Source organism: Rhincodon typus, chromosome 7, assembly GCF_021869965.1.
Source record: "Rhincodon typus isolate 14 chromosome 7, sRhiTyp1.1, whole genome shotgun sequence".
Taxonomy (NCBI): domain Eukaryota; kingdom Metazoa; phylum Chordata; class Chondrichthyes; order Orectolobiformes; family Rhincodontidae; genus Rhincodon; species Rhincodon typus.
In genome coordinates, this window is record NC_063338.1 from 21,806,755 (window position 1) to 21,826,433 (window position 19,679).

Consider the following 19,679-nt stretch of genomic DNA (forward strand, 5'->3'; position numbering starts at 1 on the left):
TTCTTTACTTTCCCTCTGGAGTCAGGATGGGCAGGGTACTGCTATGAATTCTGCAAAAATAGCCTAAGACTCTCCCATCAGGGACTGTCCAATCATGACTCTTCCAATCACGACTCTTTTAGCAAGTGGACATGATTTTCTGCTTTTTTCCCCGCTGACTACCTATGCAGAACAAGTCAGCTGATTGATTGTAGTGTCCAGAGCTAGTCTCATCTCATTCTGTTACAAGTAGGCAACCACCAACACCCACAAGTAAATCCTGCTTGTAACATTCTTCAAAATCCATTAAGATCCATGGATCCTATGTACACTTACATGTGTAATATCTGGTTGACCTCACCCCTTTTAAAATGTTACCTCATCCCTTCAGCCCATTACGGAGGGTTGAGGGATCCCCAGAAGGAAAAACATGTTGCCAAGTAAGTAACCATTAATCTAAGTTGGGACTTAAAGTTTCCAAGAGAATAGCGAACACTAGGATTGTAGTCCTTTGTTGTATCTGACAAAAGAATTTAAAAATTTATTAAAAATCATACTGTTGTTCTCTTCACCCATCCTACTTCCTAAAAATGTATACAGCATATGACTCCTTCCAGGACCACAGAACAGACCAAAGATTTACAAAATTAACTAAAAATTTAGCTAAGAAAGTACATATATAAGTGGCAGCCAATTTGCATACAGGAATGTCCCACAAATAAGAATGTGATACTGACCATTTGTGCAATTGATTGAGAGATAAATATTGGCCAGCAGATCAAGGATTACTCCTTTTGAAAAAAGCCATGGGATCTTTAACATTCTCCTGAGAAGCTAGACAGCACCTTGGTTTAATGTCTAATCTGAAAAATGACTATTACAGGGACAGCAAAATTTGTTTTAACCAGCACTTTATGAACTGGCAGAAGTTAATTTTTCAACTAACACATCATCCCAATGCTTATTTCTGACCTTCCTAAAGATTGAAAACCCTTGGATGTTCACTTCCCTGCCCTTGATCACTCCACAGCTATGTCTCCATGATTGCAACCATATCATAGCCTTCTACTTTTTTAGCTTTCATTTCCATCTTCGTCTCCCTGCTCAGTGCCTCACTGCCACTCTAGTTTAATCTGCAGTTCTTTGTTTCATGTTAGAGGCCCACATGTTTGTGGAGTTGGGCAGACTATGAAGATACTGTAAAATGGATGACACGATCCACTTCTGAGATTCATACCCCCACACCCCGCAATTCCTGGTATTGGTAATTCTCACCAGCACTGGATAAGGGTCCAGACAATAGGCCTGCATCCTGCATTCTCGACCTGGTTAGCTCTACTCTAACGCTGGGATAGCTTTTGATGGCTCGTGATTCATGATCGTTCAAAAAGAAAACCTGAACTCCGCCTGGATTCTACAGCCATTTGAAACTTAAGTTTCAAAAGTCTTAAAAATAGCCCGTTCATGTCCCCCATGCTCATTCTATGCACTTGGTGGTACTTTCAATGTCCCTTTCACAGCCACTCCATGACAACATATCTGATATGCACCCTGTACAGACCAATGCACCATTTATTACCAATGGCAAGTAGCGAAATGTGGAGGGAAAAAAAACAAATTAGAAATTTGCAATACTATAAAAGTGTCAGACATTAATAGAGTCAAAAACAAGCTTTCCCTCACTTCACACATCTTAAGCTTGTCCAAATAAATATGCAGACATTAAAAAAACAGAAGAAGAAAGAATGACTTATGGAAAGCCTCATGAAGACATCAATCATTTACAGAAAACACACCACTTCCACCTGTCAAAACAGAATCCCTGCTGAGCAAACCCACTTGGAGCTTTGCCAAGCATTCATTATGAGCCTATTGGGAGAAACAGATGTCTGGCTATCTGTCCCCGTTGAAATTCCTCTCAAACGGTCTCATTCTGAATACTTGTTTGTGCTGCAAGACTTTTAAATTGTTGAGCTCAGCGGGGGCACTGTTTTGACAAAGGCTTTGTACACACAGCATCTTTGGTGAGTGGAAATGAACAGCCTGCAATGGTCATGGGGGTACGAAGATGACATGGGAGAATGGAGGGGGAATAGATGGGGCATGGGAGTTGGTAGGCAAAAGGCTTCACAGTCCCAACAGTTTTTAAAACAACTGAGATAAAGTCCGAGAGAACCAAGGAAAGCCTTCTAACTAGTACGTTCAACCATTAGTCCAACATGGAGGTCAATTCCAATGTGATACCAGGTCAACAAAACAACTTGATCCGAGCCTAACCTCCCAGAGCAAAACATGCATGTCTACAGAATCCCTACAGTGTGGAAACAGGCCCTTCGGCCCTACAAGTCCACACCAACCCTCAGAGCATCCCACCCAGACACAAACCCCTTTAACCCACCTAATCTAGGCATCCCGGAACACAACGGGTAATTTAGCATGGCCAATCCACATAACCTGCACATCTTTGGACTGTGGAAGGAAACCGGAGCACCCGGAGGAAACCCACACGGACTCGGGGAGAAGGTGCAAGCTCCACACAGACAGTCACCCGAGGCTGAAATCAAACCCAGGTCCCTGGTGCTGTGAGGCAGCAGTGCTAACCACTGAGCCGCTGTGCCGCCCTAATGCGATGGGGACATTTATATCAAGGTTAGGCTACCACCCACCTAAGTAGCAAACGTCTTTCCTGGAGGCTTTTTTTGGTTTGTCATACTTTTATTATGCCTCAGGATTGGAAAAGTCATAGCAAGCTAGCAATATGGTGTTATTTTACATCATGTATGCTTGAAGCATTCCACCATATGCATACTGTTCTTACTGAGATCTGACAGAATTTGGAACTTGTTGAATTGAAGCATCTCCAACCTCCTCCCAAGTCAGAAGTGTCTTCTAAGATTCAATAAGGTTACCTCTCATTCTTAAAAACTCCAGTGAGTACAGACCCAATCTACTGAACCTCTCCTCATGAGATAATCCCTCCATACCCAGGGTCAACCTAGTGAACCTTTTCTGAACTACCTCCAACATTACTAAATCTTTTACCAGATACATTCTTATACCTATTATAAGGTGTATTTCAACTTGCACAGATTTAGCGAAACTTCCCTATTTTAGAGTCTATTCCTTGTGGAATGAAAGCCAATGTTCCATTTGCCTTTGTTATTACCTGCTGGACATATTTGCTAGCTTTTTGTGATTCATACATGCTGACACCTAAATCTCTCTATGCTGCACTTACCTGCAGTCTTTCTCCACTTAAATAATATTCAGCTCTTCTATTCTTTCTCTCAAACTATATAGGTCACATTTTCCCATATTATATCCCATCTGCCAAGTTTTTTGCCTCCTCACTCAATCTGTTTATATTCCTCTATAGGTTTTTTTTGTATCAGCCTCACCACTTGCCCTCACATCTATTTTTGTGTCATCACAAACTTGATGATATTATATTCACTTTCCTCATCCAAATCTTTAGTACATATTGCAAATAATAGTGGTCCCAGCACTGATCCCAATGGCACTCTGCTAGTTACAGGTTGCCATCCTGAAATGTACTCCTTATCTCAACTTCATGAGTTAGCCACTCCTCTACCCATGCTAATATCTAACCCAACACCATGGGCTCTTACCTTATCGAGTAGGCATTTGTGTAGTACCTTATCGAATGTCTTTTAAATCCAAATATATTAAATTTAATAGCTCCCTTTCATCAAGCAAATTCGTTAACTCAAAAAATTCTAATAGCTTTGGTCATATCCCTTTCATGAAACCATACTGGCTCAGATTGATGATATTATGTATTTTTAATGTCTGCAATTACATCCTTCATAATAGATTCAATAATTTTCACAATGACAGACACTAAACTAACTGGCTGAGAGTTACCTATTTTTGTCTTTCTCCATTTTGAATAAGGGTATTAAACTGGTAATTTTCCAATGCTTGGGACTTTTTCAGAATCTAAGGATTCTTGGATGATCACTACCCTTGAATCCACTATCACTGTTGCTACTTCCTTTAATATTCTTGGATGCAACCCATCAGATCCAGGGGATTTATCAGCCTTGAGCCCAACTAGTTTCACTAACATTTTTTCTCTACTGATAGCTTTTTTTTACTAGCCTTCACAACCTTGGTTATTTAGTACTTTTGGAATGCTATTAATGTTTTATACAATAAAGACTAATGCAACGTCTTTATACAACTCCTCCACCATTTCCTCGTTTCTCATTATTATTTCCTTAGCCTTGTTTTCCAAGGGGCCAAAATTCACTTTGACCTCTCTCATTTTATATTTAAAGAAGTTCTTACTGTCTATTTTTATAATACTTGCCAGTTTACTCTCAAAGTTTATTTTTTCCATCTTTTTACTGTTGCTGGTTTTTAAAAATTTTCCACTCCCCTGGTCCACCAGGTTATGTTTTTATTCAAGTTAATACTATCCTTAACTTCTTTGGTTAACCATGGTTGGCTTATCCCCTTCAATATAACTCCTCTTCTTCACATGTTTTTGTTGTGACTCATGAATTATTTTCTTAAATGTCTGCCATTTTTTGTCATCAACTGTCTTTACTGTGAAACCCTTTACCCATTCCACCCCATCGAACGCAGAGTCAGAGTCATCCAGACCTTTCAGTCCAACTTGTCCATGCTGACCAGATATCCTAAACTGATTGGGTCTCATTTGCCAGCATTTGTCTCATTATCCCTCTAAACCCTTCCTATTCATATACCCATCCGGATGCCTTTTACATGTTGTATCTGTACCCACGTCCACCACTTCCCCTGGCAGCTCATTCCATACATGCGCCACCTTCTGCATGAAAAAAGTTGTCCCCAGGTCCCTTTTAAACCTATGCCCTACAGTTTTGGACTCCCCTATCCTGCAAAGAAGACCTTGGCTGTCCACCCTATCTGTGGCCTTCATGATTTTATATATCTCTATAAGGTCACCCCTCAGCATCTGACATTCCAGAGAAAAATGACCCAGCTTACTCAGGTATTCCCACAGTTCAAACTCTCCAATCCGGCAACATCCTCGTAAACCTTTTCTGAACCATTTCAAGTTTAACACATCCTTCCGATAGCAGGGAGACCAAAACTGAACACAGTATTCGAAAAGTGGCCTCACCAATGTCATGTACCGTGCAACGTGAAATCCCAATTCCTATGCTCAATGCACTGACCAATGTGCCCTTATTGACAGTCGTTTCTGACCCAGATTCCCTACTCTTGAGATGAGTTTTAAATTGATATTAATTAAAAGAAAATTGATTGCAACAATATTATGAAATTTTCAATTTTTTAAACTGGTTTCATTTTTACGAAGCAAAAATGGGAACCGAATAAAAAACTGCATGACTCCTGTGACAGATAGTAATCCCAGGGTTATCATCAAATAATTCGGGTGACATCTGACCTGTTGGAAACTGGAGATGGGGACCCAGCAGAGTGCAGGAAGCCCTGAAATCACTGACAGGTTTCCCTTTTACCCCTTGCCGGAAGCCAAATTGATTGTACAGAAGGCAGAAATTCAGAGGCAGTTGAAATGAATGAATGGCTTGACAAGGTTTTCAAAAAAAAGCTTTCACTGTCTATTATACAGATCCATGGACAGGTAGAATACTACAAGTAAATTACCCCAGTGGAATGCTTAATGCGTAGTAGTTGTTGGAAATGTTTTTATAGATTTTATTAATTCTGCTTGTTACTTATTTCAGCTTTAGAAAGTTCAACTCGAAATTATAGAAGGTAAGAAAAGCTTCCAATTAAAATTTTAGTTAGCTTAAGGCCTTAATTTAGTTACTTGGTTTATTTTGTTAATCCTTGTTCCTTTTCACTTTTTATTTATTCACACCAGAATTGTTAGCAGAATTTGGAATGGTGATGGAAGTTTTATTGAAAAAAAACTGCACATTTTTGTACAAAACAGGCGGGGAATTCTGGTGGAGTGGACTGGAAAGTTTTGCGGAAGCAGTTGACATTAGATTTCGGGTCTGCAAATATTAGAAGCATGAAGAAAGTAATCTTACTTGTCTTCTGCCCATATCTAGCATTTGACTCCCTCTCTCAAAATAGCAAAGATTTCAAACACCATTAGAATTTATAGGTCTTTACGTCTACGGTTAAATGTATGTATTTATCAAAGCAGACGAAGAGCGAGAGTTGTTAGCTGGTTTCAGACTGTGTTTATCACAGCTTAGAGTTCAAAAGCATCATATTATTTTACAGGCTTGCAGCCTAATCGTTTCCTGAGACCCAATTTCTGAATAGTTAATCAACTGACTAACAATTCACCTCAATGTCAGCTTGACAATGGTTACTTGTCCATTGCATCACTGGGACTCACCATTTCAATAAATATCATTTCCTCAGCACGTTCTTTCTTGACTATTTTCCTTCCAGTATATCCACGCCACACCTACAAAATCAGATAAAGTTACTGAGAACAACTTTTGTGCAGAAAGGAATGATTTTTAGGTGGTTTCCTTACATGATATAAATAGAAACAGAACTATACATCTGATTGAATGTGGCCTTTTAAATATTTAAGTTTAAGCATAAAAGATAAATGCATATGCTATAAAAAAAACTTGCATTTTTATACATTAGTGACATTTTGCAGTCTGAAAAGACAAATGGAATTTTTTTGCTGAAAAACAAAACTTTTACTTAACCACAACGCATGTGATGGATTTGTTTAACCTAAAGTGGTTGACGTAGAAATTGAACAATGTTTTAGTGATTGATATATAGTGATTACAGTGCTCACAGATTGAAGAAATTGGGATTTGTACTAACTTTCCAGGATAACCAAAGTAAATATTACGAATTATTTTGGGCTGGAGATAACCTTCATCCCAACAATAATTTTGTAACGTCAATGATTGGACAAGCAGCCAATTAATTACCTTTTTCTCATTCTTAACCTTCCTGTTTATATTCTTTGCTCAAGACAAAATTGTATAATATTAAAAAACCTTTTGGATGCGGATAGCTGCTATTTCTGGAGCCAGTGTGCTTGCTACCCGATACTTGGATAATCTATCCTTTTCCTCTTGCATTCGGATTTCCAGCATAAACTTGGCTCGCAGCCGTCCTTGTCGAGCACGCTCAGAAATTTGAACGATTAGAATGGCTTCTTCCAGCGTTAATGCTTTTACAATTCTTCCCTAAAATATGTAAAGAATATTTTGTAATGAGAGAAAGTAGCTCAACTTGGTACACGAATGAATTATTTCATCACCTATTAAAACAAGATCATAATTCTGTTCTCAGATATTCAAACATAAAAATTAATCGGAGATTAAATTTGACTAAGGTCACTAGATACACCCAAACTTGAAATAAACATAAAACATTCTCAGTAAACTCTGTTTAAAAGGTAAAGGTAAAATCGCCAGGGTCCCAGAGGATTATTTCGGTGCTCTCTCATTAGAGAGAGACAACTGGTGATGAGTTTAACCTAAAGTCACCAGGCCTCAGGTGAGGTGTGGTTCAGAAGGTGGGAACTTCATTGAGCCTCAGACAGTGCAGGAATTGACCCATGAGATTACCATCACTCTGTACTGCAAACCAGCCAACTGGGCTAACCGATCCCCTAAATCTAATCCAGCCAAGTACCGCCCAGCAGTCAACTCTAAATCATCAGTAAAGTGAAAAAAAAAGCTTTTGTCAGCATTTTTATCAAGTGGCACTTATACAGCAATAGAATGATCACGAATGCTTGGTTTGAGTTCCAACAGGGCCACTTAGCTCCTAACTATATTACAGCCTTGGTCCAAGCATACACAAAAATGCTGAAACTCCAGAGGTGACACGAGAGCAGCTGCCCTTGATATTAAGGCAGCATCACACTGAGTCTACTCAGACACCCTGAGCACAATTGAAGTCAATGGAAATTAGGAGAATCTCTCCACTGATTTCAGTCACTCCTAGTGCAAAGGAAGATGGTTGTGGTTGTGGAGACTATTGCAGTCCCAAAAGAGTGCTGCAGCAGTTCCTCATGGTATATTTTCTTTCTTAATCAACCTGTTCAGAGAAGTTATTACACATATCTGAGGAGGTGGGACAGGAACACAGGCCTCCTAGCTCAGAGGTAGGGATACTACCACTACACTACATAGGGGCCCCCAAAGTCAACTGTACTACCCAATGCCCAAGTTAGTGGCTTAGACGCAAGCATCTTCAGCTGCTTTATCAATGATCTCCCTTCCATCATAGGATCAGAAGTTCACTTAATGATTATACAATGTTCAGCACCATTCACAACTCCTCAGATGCCAAAGTAGTCTGTTTCCATATCCAGAAAGACCTGGACCACATTCAAGCTTGGATGGATAAGTGACTTATAACATTCATGCCAAATGACTAGCAGGCAACTACCATCCACAACAAGAGAGAATTTAACCATCACTCCTTGATATTTAGTGGCATTAACATCATAAAATTCATTAACCAAAAGACTCAACTGGACCAGCATATAACTAATGATGCTACAACAGCAAATCAGAAGCTGGAAATTCTGTGATAAGTAACTCGTCTCCTGCTTCCTCAAAGCCTGTTACCATCTACAAGGCGCACGTGAGGAATGTGACAGAACTCTGCACTTGCCTGGATGAATGCACTCCATCAACACTCAAGAAATTTGACTAGATACATCAAAAATGCAGCCCTCTTGATCAGCACCCTATCTATTATCTATCTATCTATCTGATGCACAGTTACAGCAATTATGTCATCTACAAGATGCATTACAACAACTCACTAAGTCCCCTTTAACAAAACTAATCAGTCACATGACCTGTATCACCTAGAGGTGACTACTTTGTTGGATGCAGGTATAATGTCCGGTAAGAATATAATGAAAATATAAAAATGAAAAGGAGGAGTCAACAATAGTAACTTGCTTGAATGGAGTCCATCAGAATCAATCCTGATTTGGAGGTGCCAGTATTGGGCTGGAGTAGACAAGGTCAGAAATCACGCGACACCAGGTTATAGTCCAATAGGTTTATTTGAAATCACAAGCTTTCAGAGCCTCAGTCCTTCTTCAGGTGTTAGTGAGAGAGGCGGTATCAGACACAGACTTTGTAAGTAAAAGATCAAAGGGTTCCACTACTGATGAAGATGTACTAAACAAACCTAAGATGCTGTTAAATCTTTAGTCAAATATTAAATTAAAAATTAAAAATTTAACAGCATCATAGGTTTGTTTAGTACAACCCCAATAATGGTGCAACCCTTTGATCGTTTACTTATAACTTCTGTGTCTGATACTACCTCGCTCACTAGCACCTGAAGAAAGAATCAATCCCGAGGAAGATGTGTCACATTTACTCATGAGGAAGTTTTCAAGCCTTTCTGTGGAATTACAATCCTAAAAGCGATACCAACTGACAAAGATCCAAATAGAAAGATGAAATTTTATGCTCCCACCAGTGGTGGGTTGGCAGGCAAGACGTGTAAAATTGGACAGCATGGCAGTGGTACCATGCCCAAGCCTCCTCACCCCTACGGGCATTCTATCCAAGGCGGGCGAGGCATTGGGAAGCCTGCTCAACCATCAGTTAGTTCAGGCTACCTAAGGACTATTCCCTCCAGTGTTGGGATTTTTCTTGCAATGGCGGAGGCCAGTATCATGTGCCACAAGGTGAAAACCTTAGCCAATTTGGCAGGATGAGTCCTTGTCAAATACTCTCCATTCTTCCGGCAAAATGAGCAAATAGTGGAAACCAAGAAAGCACAGTACAGGTTCTGACAGTGGATCCAGAAGCGACACTTATGTCAGAACAGGTTCATGTATCAGAGCAAGGGTATCCAAAAGAGCAATAGGGAGATCTTGCTGTATATTCATTAGACAGACATTAGATTGCAAGCGTCGGCCATAACTTGAAAATATTACACAATAAAATGAAGCCCACAAAAAAGTCTTCAACAAGAATCAGAATCAGACATCCTCACTCATTGAGAGCTATTGGCGGATGCCAGTAAACTTGAAGCTGAAATAAAAAGAGATCCAAAACAAAAGGAGAGAGGAGAGAGTTTCAAGTTGATTATGTGATAACAGACAACAAAAACCGGCCTTGTCATTTGGTGGATTTGTACTGAAAAGGGTTGAAGGTGGGTGACGTAAAGATAAAAGTGGCTGGGAAATGTAACTGTCAGCGTGGACTCTCCCACACCTGGAAACTTGATCTCAATGTTTTGAAAAAAACTCTTCTGGCCACAAATGTATGGGAATGTATGGGAATGTATATCAATCATGTTGAAAGTTACATTTCTGCAAGGCAATACTTTTCAGAAGCAAGTGTTTCTGAATCTCCCCAAAGTAGCAGCAGATGCAGAAGGAAAACACTGGAAACTAATCAACTGTGGGTGAAGCCTGAATGCTTTTTTCTGGGCATGTACTTTACTTTCACATCTGTTTTGTGAAAATAGGTTGCGATCAGCTAAAAACAGATTCTATAATTTTTTGTTACTGGCATCAACATCAGGAAGACAAATGGATGTTGCTATAGTGCCATCTACCAGAATTGACATTATGATGCTTGTAGCTTCACATATCCAGACTCTATTTTCACCAGCTGTCATAAGGGTCGTAGATTTACGCAGCACAGAAACAGGACCATCAGTCCAACTAGTCCACGCCAACTAGATATCCTAAATTGATCTAGTCCCATTTGCTAGCATTTGGCCAAGTGGTATTATCGCTGGACTGTCAATCCCAAGACCCAGATAATGTTCTGGGAACCTGGGTTCGAATCTCACCACAGCAAATGGTGAAACTTGAATTCAATAAATAGAAATCTGGAATTAAGAGTCTAATGATGACCATGAATCCATTGTCAATTGTCAGAAAAAACCCATCTGGTTCACTAATGTCCTTTTAGGGCAGGAAACTGCCATCCTTACCTGGTCTGGCCTACACGTGATTCCAGACCCACAGCAATGTGGTTGTCTCTTAACTGCCCTCCGGGCAATTAGGGATGGGCAATAAATGCTGCCTAGTTGGCAATGCCCTCATCCCATGAATGAATTTCAAAAAAGCAAAAATAAATAGAATTGAACATGTATTCTAAACGTGGCCAAACCAATGTCCAGCACAACCACAACAAAACGTCTTAATTCCTCCACTCAATGCACTGATCAATGAAAGTAACCATGTCAAACCACCATATCTACCTGCGATTTCAATTTCAAGGAAGTGTGCATCTGCAGCCCTCGGTCTCTCTGCTCGGCCAGACTCCCCACGGCCCTCCTATTAACTGTACAATTCCTACTTGAGTTGCCTTAACAAAATGCAATACCTCACATTTATCTAAATTAAACTCCATCTGCCATTCCACAGCCCATTGGCCCAATGGGATCAAGGTCCCATTGTACACTAAGATAACCTTCTTCACTACACCACCAATTTTGGTGTCACCTGAAAACCTACTAACCATACCTCATATATTCACATCCAAATCATTTATATTCATGAGAAAAAGCAGTGGACCCAGCACCAATCCTTGCGGCACACTGCTGGTCACAGTCCTCCAGTCTGAAAAACAACCCTTTACTACCAGCCTTTGTCTCCTACCTTCAAGCCAATTTTGATTCCAATTGGCTATTGGTGATCTAGCCTACCTAGTCTACCATGCAGAATCTTCTCTAATGCCTAACCACTCTGCCTTCATCAATTTTCTTTGTCACCTCTTCAAAAAACTCAGTCAAGTTAGTGAGACACAATTTCCCATGCACAAAGTCATGTTGACTATCCCTAATGAGTCATTGCCTTTCCAAATGCATGTAAATCCTGTCCATCATAATCCCTTCCAACAATCAGTCTATAGTCCCCTGGCTTTTCCTTACCACCTTTCCTCAGTAATGGCACCACATTGGCTACCCTCCAGTCTTCCAGCACCTCACCCGTGGCTGTCAATGATACAAATATCTCGGCAAGGGTTCCAGTAATCTCTTCCTTAGCTTCCCACAAAGTTCTGGAATACACCTGATCAGGTCCAGGGGTTTATCTACCTTTATGTGTTTTAAGACTTTCAGCACCTCCTCTTCTGTAATATTGACTCTTTTCAAGCAATCAATATTTATTTCCCCATGTTCCCTAGCTTCCATATTCTTCTCCACAGTAAATATTGATGCAAAATATTTGTTTAATATCTTACCCATCTCCTGTGGTTCTACACAAAGATGGCCTCGTCGATCTTTAAGGGGCCCTCTTCTCTCCCTCATTATTCTTTTGCCCTTAATGTATTTATAGAATCTCCTTCGATTCTCCTTAACTTAAATCTATCTGATGTACCCTTTTTTGCCCTCCTGATTTCCTCTTAAGCATATTCCTACCACCTTTATACTTCTCCCTGTCACTTCATGCTGAAATCACACACAGGCATTGCAAAAGCTGTAGTTATGTCCAAGCGGAGTAAGGCAGCATGGAACAATAACAACGTAATAGAGAACACCAGAAGGCAAGTTTACCAAAACCATGTCCTCAGTACAGTCCTGTAATAGTGATGCGACTTAGACATCATATGCTGCAAGAAAAGTTTGAACAGTTCCCACCTTCACTGTTTCAGACATACGTTTCGCATCTCTCGACAGAACAACGTGACTAACTCAAGTGGTCATGGAGCATGTTAATACCATTAGCATACACTAATTGCTAAGCCAATAACATCTACCCTGCCTTTGCCATGTTCAGCAAATGGGTGATAGCCATTATAGAGTAAACCTTCTGGACGTGCATACCTCCACTACTAGGATCCTGCACGCAAAATATGAAGATAGCAAAGAATGGTACTGACAACTGGGAGAAAGTCACTGACAGCCTTGATCTCTAAAGGCTGACCACGTGGTAGAGTATTGGAAAAGGCAAGCAGAATCAAAAGCTACCTGATCAAGAAGAGGGCACAAGAAAACAGACTCCTGCCAATCATACACCTTCTGAGCCTTTACCTTCCTCTGTAGCCAATGTTACACCACATGATGCTTAACACACAATTGATCTCTGTGGTGTAACGCATTGTCTTACAAAACAAGCTACAGATAGGAAGGAACTTGCAGAATGGTTCTCTCCTTATCCACCACTTGACAAAACACAGCAACAAGTTTTTAAATCAGTATTGTTTTAACACCTTGAGTACTGAGAATTTAAAGAACAGAAACAGGACAGACTTCTGGACAGGTTTCAGTTAAAGAAAACGGCTTAGTATCTGAACACCAGAAACATAGGTGCAACAACACTCATTCACACAGGCGAGAAAAGATGATGACAAAAGTTGTATCATGCTGAAGTCACTTATTAATCGTTCTCAATGGTAACCGGAAACATTGCGGGCCTCTGTTGGTTCACTGAAGACAATAGAGATTGGAGGTTTCTGGGTTAGACCATGCAATGTGCATTTTTAAGTTTAAATTATGGTAAAGCCCTTGTAGTGAAGTCATAATCTGCAGGTAAAAGAATAGCCCCACGTTTCGCCAGTGGAGAATTTCCAGACAGCACTCTGTCTTAGTGTGAGAATCTCCTCCCTTTTGGAGATCTTTGCCCCCAGACTGACTGACCCTCAGCTGCTGAAGATCAGAATTAAGAAGTTCTTTTCTGCCAGTTGTGAGTTTTATCATATGCCCGTAGTATTGGTGTTCCCATTGTCCACAAGAACCATTTAGTAGGCTAAACAACTGTCATGCAATGGAAATAATTGATAACTTTGTCAGCATTTCAGTTATGATTAGCCTCCAGATATCCTTCTTTGTACTTCCCATCTCCATCAGGCCTGCAAGTCTGCCAATTACTGTGATGCTGGGTCTAATTGAAATGGAGACAAGCAGTGATCAACATCTGGGAAGGTTGCTTGTGTTTTAAGTGCCTTCCCAGACATATGCCCAGGCATGAGTCTGTAGAGAATCTCTGTACAGAAACACAAAAGGTCACTTAACCCTCTGGGCTCCATTTCGAGTCATGGTAAATTGGTCTTTTACTTTCTGCTTTCTCAAAGTGTCAAAATTTGTATCTTTGCAGGCATATTGCTTGGGCCTAATTGACAGAAGGCTGCCACCTTTAAAGTTATTAAAAAGCAGTTTTAATTACATTCTCAAGATGTAAAGGAATCAAACACAAAAACACATTCAATATTAAAAGTAATGATGCACATATTTGTGTATGTACTAACTTGTTCCTTTGAGGTTGAGGTTTCGGATAATATCTGCTCCAGAATGTTCTGTCTGCTCTTCAAGACTTGTAATTTATCTTTGACAAAGTACCTAGGGATGGGGATCTCTAGGTCTTCCTGTGAAATTGAATTTGAGAAAGGTTAAAAAAAAAGGTCATATCAAGAAGTTCAGAAGATGTACTCATTGCTCAGGATATTTTTTTACGCCTCTTTGGTGTAATTTGAGGCTTAAGCAATCGTCAGAAATCATTAAAAATTAATACATGACATGACATAATTCAATACGACTGGCAGAATGATTTTAATGAAATCACTTCCCTTGGAGGTATGTCTTGATGGCAATAGTAAGTGAAATCAATTACAAACTATTACAACTGGTACGATGGTTTATTTTATTCTTGTGCATATTGAGCAAACTATTAGGCATTTAAATTAGGTAGCACCTAAGAATGGATGCAGAGATTATGATGTGCGATTAACACATACCCATTCAGCCAATTCTTGTCAACTTTGTGCAATCTGCTCATTTTAATTAGATGAGCTTTCAATTCCAGGTTTATTAATCTTGAAATTGCACCAGCCAGCACGATCGGATTTCTGCAGAAAATTTGCCTGGGTCTGAATTAATATCCAGTGACATACCACTATGCTATCTCTGCCTGGTTAGCCCCTGCTGACTCTAGTTGCAATACATTTGAATGTAAATGCTGACAGTGGATGCAAAGTGTCAGATAAGAGTGTGTGCCATTCGTATTAAAAATGTAGGTCCCTTTAAGAGTCAACCAGTCTGATACAATAGAAACAAAGGACTGTGAATTCTGGAAATCTCAAACAGAAACAGAAAATTCTGAAGAACCTCTGCAGGTCCGGCACCACCTGTGGAGAAAGAAAGCAGAGTTTCAAGTCCAGTGATTCTTTCTTACTACAGATGCTGCCACACCTGCTGAGTTTCTGCAGCACTTTGTTTTTGTTTCAGGACATCTCCAGAGTCTATTGTGCTGAAGAGTGGAATTCTTTAAGTCCGCCTCTGACTTTACTCTGATTTAGTTCCTCTCTTGTCTCCTCCATCTGCCTGGTTTCTGTTGTGATTACATTGCCCTGGTCGCCAGCGTTTGTAGCCTTTTAATTGTTTAATTAGTTAGTTGGGTAACTCAGTGGTGGATTTTTCAAATGTATAAAAAGAGCTGAATTCTGATACCATTTTGATTTCATCCTCTGTTTTGTTCACTGAGCAGTCCCCACCAAATTTCTTGAACTTTTTTTTGTTTCACTGCCCATGGTAGACCGTGCTTGTCGTAACCCCCAGCCTCATCCCATAACCAACACCTCCCTCTCATCCCCGCCTCCATGACCTGTCCGTCTTCACTCCCACCTATCCGCTCCTCTGACCTCACTGATCAATCCTCACCACTACCCACCCGCACTCGCCTATCACCATCCCACCTACCTTCCCCCCCCCCCCCCCCCCCCCCTCTCTATTTATTTCAGAGCCCCCTTCCCCTCCCCCATTTCTGAAGAAAGGTCCTGACCCGAAATGTCAGCTTTCCTGTTCCTCTGGTGCTGCCTGGCCTGCTGTGTTCATCCAGCTCCACACTGTGTTATCTCAGACTCCAGCATCGGCAGTTCTTACTATCTCTTGTCGTAATTTGTTTTGTTTGATTGATTGAGGGTGGGTTTCTAAAATAAAGAATAACAAAAAAGTTGAATTCTTCCTGATCTTTAACCACCTAATGTGGCGATGGTGGGGGGTGTCGCCTCATGGCCCGGAGCCTGGCTAAGGTGACCGTCAACAAGTCCAGGCATCAATTCGTGGAGACAGTGCTGTAATTCTTAATGGCCTGCCTCTCTTTGCGGCTATGTCCATACTCAGGTGTCCTTGGAGAGTGAGCATGGGGTGTCCATCAGCACCACTGAAACTTTTACACAGAGGTGGGCACTGCCAGTGCTGGAGTGCATTACCTCCCCCTCCAACACTGTTTCAATTTAGTTATCTCCCTTCTAATCTCTTAGCTCATTTTCAGGGGCTATCCAATCGAGCACCTGGTCTCTGAACCAAGAATCAGATCCATTGCATTTCTCTACATCATTTTCTTTCCTTGCCTTTTAATCCATGATGGCAACTATCACCCTTTGAACTGACTGCACTCCATGCATTTAGATCTAACCCTGACATTGTTATTAAGCCTTCCGATAAGGGTGGTGCTGTTGTAGTCTGGTATACCGACCTCTACACTGCAGAGGCTGAGCGCCAGTTATCAGACACCTCCTCCTATCTTCCCCTGGACCATGACCCCACCATGATGCATCAGGCCATTGTATCTACTACAGTAACTGATCTCATTTCATCAGGTGACCACCACCCACATTGCCTCCACACAGGGGCTGGGGGTCTATCTACCTCCTTCCTAAAATCCACAAACAGGGCTGTCTGGGCAGACCCATTGTTTCAGCCTGCTTCTGCCCCACAGAACTCACCTCTTCCTACCTCGACTCAGTCTTCTCTCCCCTAGTCCAGTCCCTGCCCACATACATCCGTGATTCCTCTGACACTTTATGCCAGTTTCAAAACTTCCAATTTGCAGGTTCCAGCCGCCTCCTCTTTACCATGGACATACAATCCCTTTACACATTCATTCCCTACCAGGAGGGTGTTAGGGCTCTCCGCTTCTTCCTGGAGCAAAGACCTGAACTGTCCACCACCCTCCAACCTCTCTTTTAACTCCTCTCATTTTCTTCAGGTCAGAGGGGTGGCCATGGGTACCCACATGGGCCCCAATTATGCCTGTCTCTTCGTAGGGAATGTGGAATATTCCTTATTCCAGTCCTACTCTGGCCCCCACCCACAATTCTTTCTCTGAAATATCGATGATATCATCGGTGCTGCTTCCCTCTCTTGTTTGCAATTGGAAAAATTCATCGACTTTGCTTCCAATTTCCACCCTGCCCTCACTTTCACCTGGTCTATCTCTGACTCGCCCTTCCCTTCCTCGACATGTCTGTTTCCATTTCTGGGGATACTCTGGCCACTAATATCCACTATAAACCCACTGACTCCCACAGCTACCTGGAATATACATCCTCACACCCCACTTCCTGTAAAGACGCCATCCCATTCTCTCAGTTCCTCCGTCTCCATTACATATGTTCAGATGAAGCCAGCTTCGATAAGGGAGCCTCTGAAATGTCCACCTTCTTTCTCACCCGAGGATTCCCCAGGATGTCGACAGGGCCCTCAACCAGCTCCAACCCATCTCCTGCACTTCTGCCCTCACACCCTCTCTTCCTTCTTATAACAGCGATAGGGTTCCCCTGTCCTTATCTACCATCCCACCAGCATTCACATCCAGAAGATCATCAGATGCCATTTCTACCAGTTTCAGCGAGATGCCACGACCAGACATATATTCCCCTCCCCTCCCTTGTCCATCTTCCATAGGGACCATTCCCTCCAGGAAACCCTAGTCCACACTTTCTTCACCCCCAACACCCCCACGGCACCTTCCCCTGTAACTGGTGAAGGTGCAACACCTGCCCATTTATCTTCTCCCTCCCCAGTATCCAAGGGCCAAAACACACCTTCCAGGCGAAGCAACACTTCACCTGCATTTCCCAGAATCTAGTCTGCTACATTCGCTGCTCACAATGTGCTCTCCTCTACACTGGGGAAACGAAGCATAGACTGGGTGGCCGCTTTACAGAACATCTACGTTCTGTTTGCAAAAAAAGACTCTGAACTACCTGTTGTCTGCTACTTTAACACACCACCCTGTTCCCTGGCTAACATCTGTGTCTCTGGCTTGTTGCAGTGTTCCAGCGAAGCTCAAAGCAAGCTGGAAGAACAACACCTCATATTCCGCTTGGGGACCCCAGAGTGGTCTGGACTCAATATCGAGTTCAATAATTTTAGGGCCTAAACTCTCCCATGTCCTAGCCCCTACCCCACACACCAGGCCTTGTTACCACATAGCCTGCCATTACACACTACCTGTTGTTAGTCACTAACAGTCCCCATTAACAACTATTCACCCTCCCAGCCTGATCGTTAGCAACTCCTTTGTCTATTCAACTGGTTTTCTCTCTCTTTGGGCTCCATCCTATCATTTACTCCCTACCCCATCGCCCTTCCTATTTTCTGCATATAAACCGATGTTTTCCCAGCCACCATCAGTTCTGACGAAGGGTCACCGGGTCCAAAACGTTAACTCTGACTTTTTTCTTCACAGATACTGCCAGACTTGCTGAGCTTTTCCAGCAAGTTCTGTTTTTGTTCACGGAACCATACTTACTGGGGTTAGTTTAAGGTCCTGCAGAATATCGTCACAATAGTGAAACTCTGAGAACTCCAGCTTCACCATTTCATTCTTTAGCTCCAGGATTCTGCCCATAATTCCTTCCAGCACATGGTGAATAACTCTTCGCTTCTGAGGATGCACAATCTGGTCATATAGAACTTCCATACTACGGAAAATTTGCACATACTTAATGTAAAACGTTGCCAGCATCTGAAAGATTACCACACGGTCTGTCTGTGGTTTAGCAATCTGGGCACTGATCTCCTGCTTCAGAAGAGATTCCAGGTCCTCATGGGTGTCTACCCACATCTTATTGTAAGTGCTGCAATGAAAGCAAGTGTTAGCTCATAATATGAAAGCAGATACAAAAAGTTAAATGATATTATGTTTTGGTCGGTAAATATTAACTTAAAGGAGAAATCTGAAGACCCAACAATGAATTGGCAGACCTACGCCACAGGATTTCATGTTTTGTAAACAAAGAAACAAACTTTATTGTCTATCAACAAGCATTACACAAACAAAGTATTATCTTCATAACACTTTGATGCTAAAGGTTAATGCTATAAACTTTCTATATACTAACACTCAAAAACACACGTTGCCTTATCTCATGAAATCTTTAAGGTTCATTCCCTTTTCCTGGGAGCAACTCAGAATTAAGTATATTGCTGTCCGAAACTCACTCGTACTTCTCCATACTGTTCCAACCATTCACCGTGCTAAATTTTAATGGGGGTCTTTGCAATAGCTTTTAGCTAAGCAGCAGTCCAATTTATTTACCAATCACTGTCTCTGGATCCCACAGCTACAGCACCCTATAATTTCTACATATCGGTTCAAAACATCAGAAAACACACTTAGTTTCCACGAGGCCACTGCTACGGTTTCAAATGGTAGACAAACTGATTACTTCTTCAATTGCAATAAGGTTACATGTTTTTTTATTGACAGATTTTGTTTATTTCTTCCCTCGACTTCCAGGTGAACAAATCTTCCAGTCATTTTCCCTTTAACAAAATTGTCTCAGACTGAATACCATTACCTACTACAGACTTCCTAACAGACAACAGATCGAGATTTATTCTGCTTCAGATGTAGGTCCAGCTTTATCTCTAACTTCCAAGGAGATACAAGCTATGTCAGACTCAAATCATATTCTGTCTCTTCAGAGATAGTAGGAACTGCCAATTCTGGAGAATCTGAGATGACAAGGTGTAGAGCTGGATGAACACAG

The 19,679-nt window shown here is 41.4% G+C and overlaps 1 protein-coding gene across 1 annotated transcript in view; it reads right to left on the reverse strand.

Annotated features, from left to right (window-relative positions):
• Positions 1-19,679, reverse strand: part of iqca1 (IQ motif containing with AAA domain 1) — a 152,847-nt gene that overhangs the window by 120,880 nt on the left and 12,288 nt on the right. Inside the window, exons 2-5 of the mRNA XM_048598862.1 lie at positions 18,437-18,764; positions 14,151-14,267; positions 6,960-7,151; positions 6,329-6,400 (exon numbers count right to left, since the gene is read on the reverse strand). Of these exons, the coding sequence (XP_048454819.1) occupies positions 6,329-6,400; positions 6,960-7,151; positions 14,151-14,267; positions 18,437-18,764 (709 nt within the window). The remainder of the gene's footprint in view (positions 1-6,328; positions 6,401-6,959; positions 7,152-14,150; positions 14,268-18,436; positions 18,765-19,679) is intronic.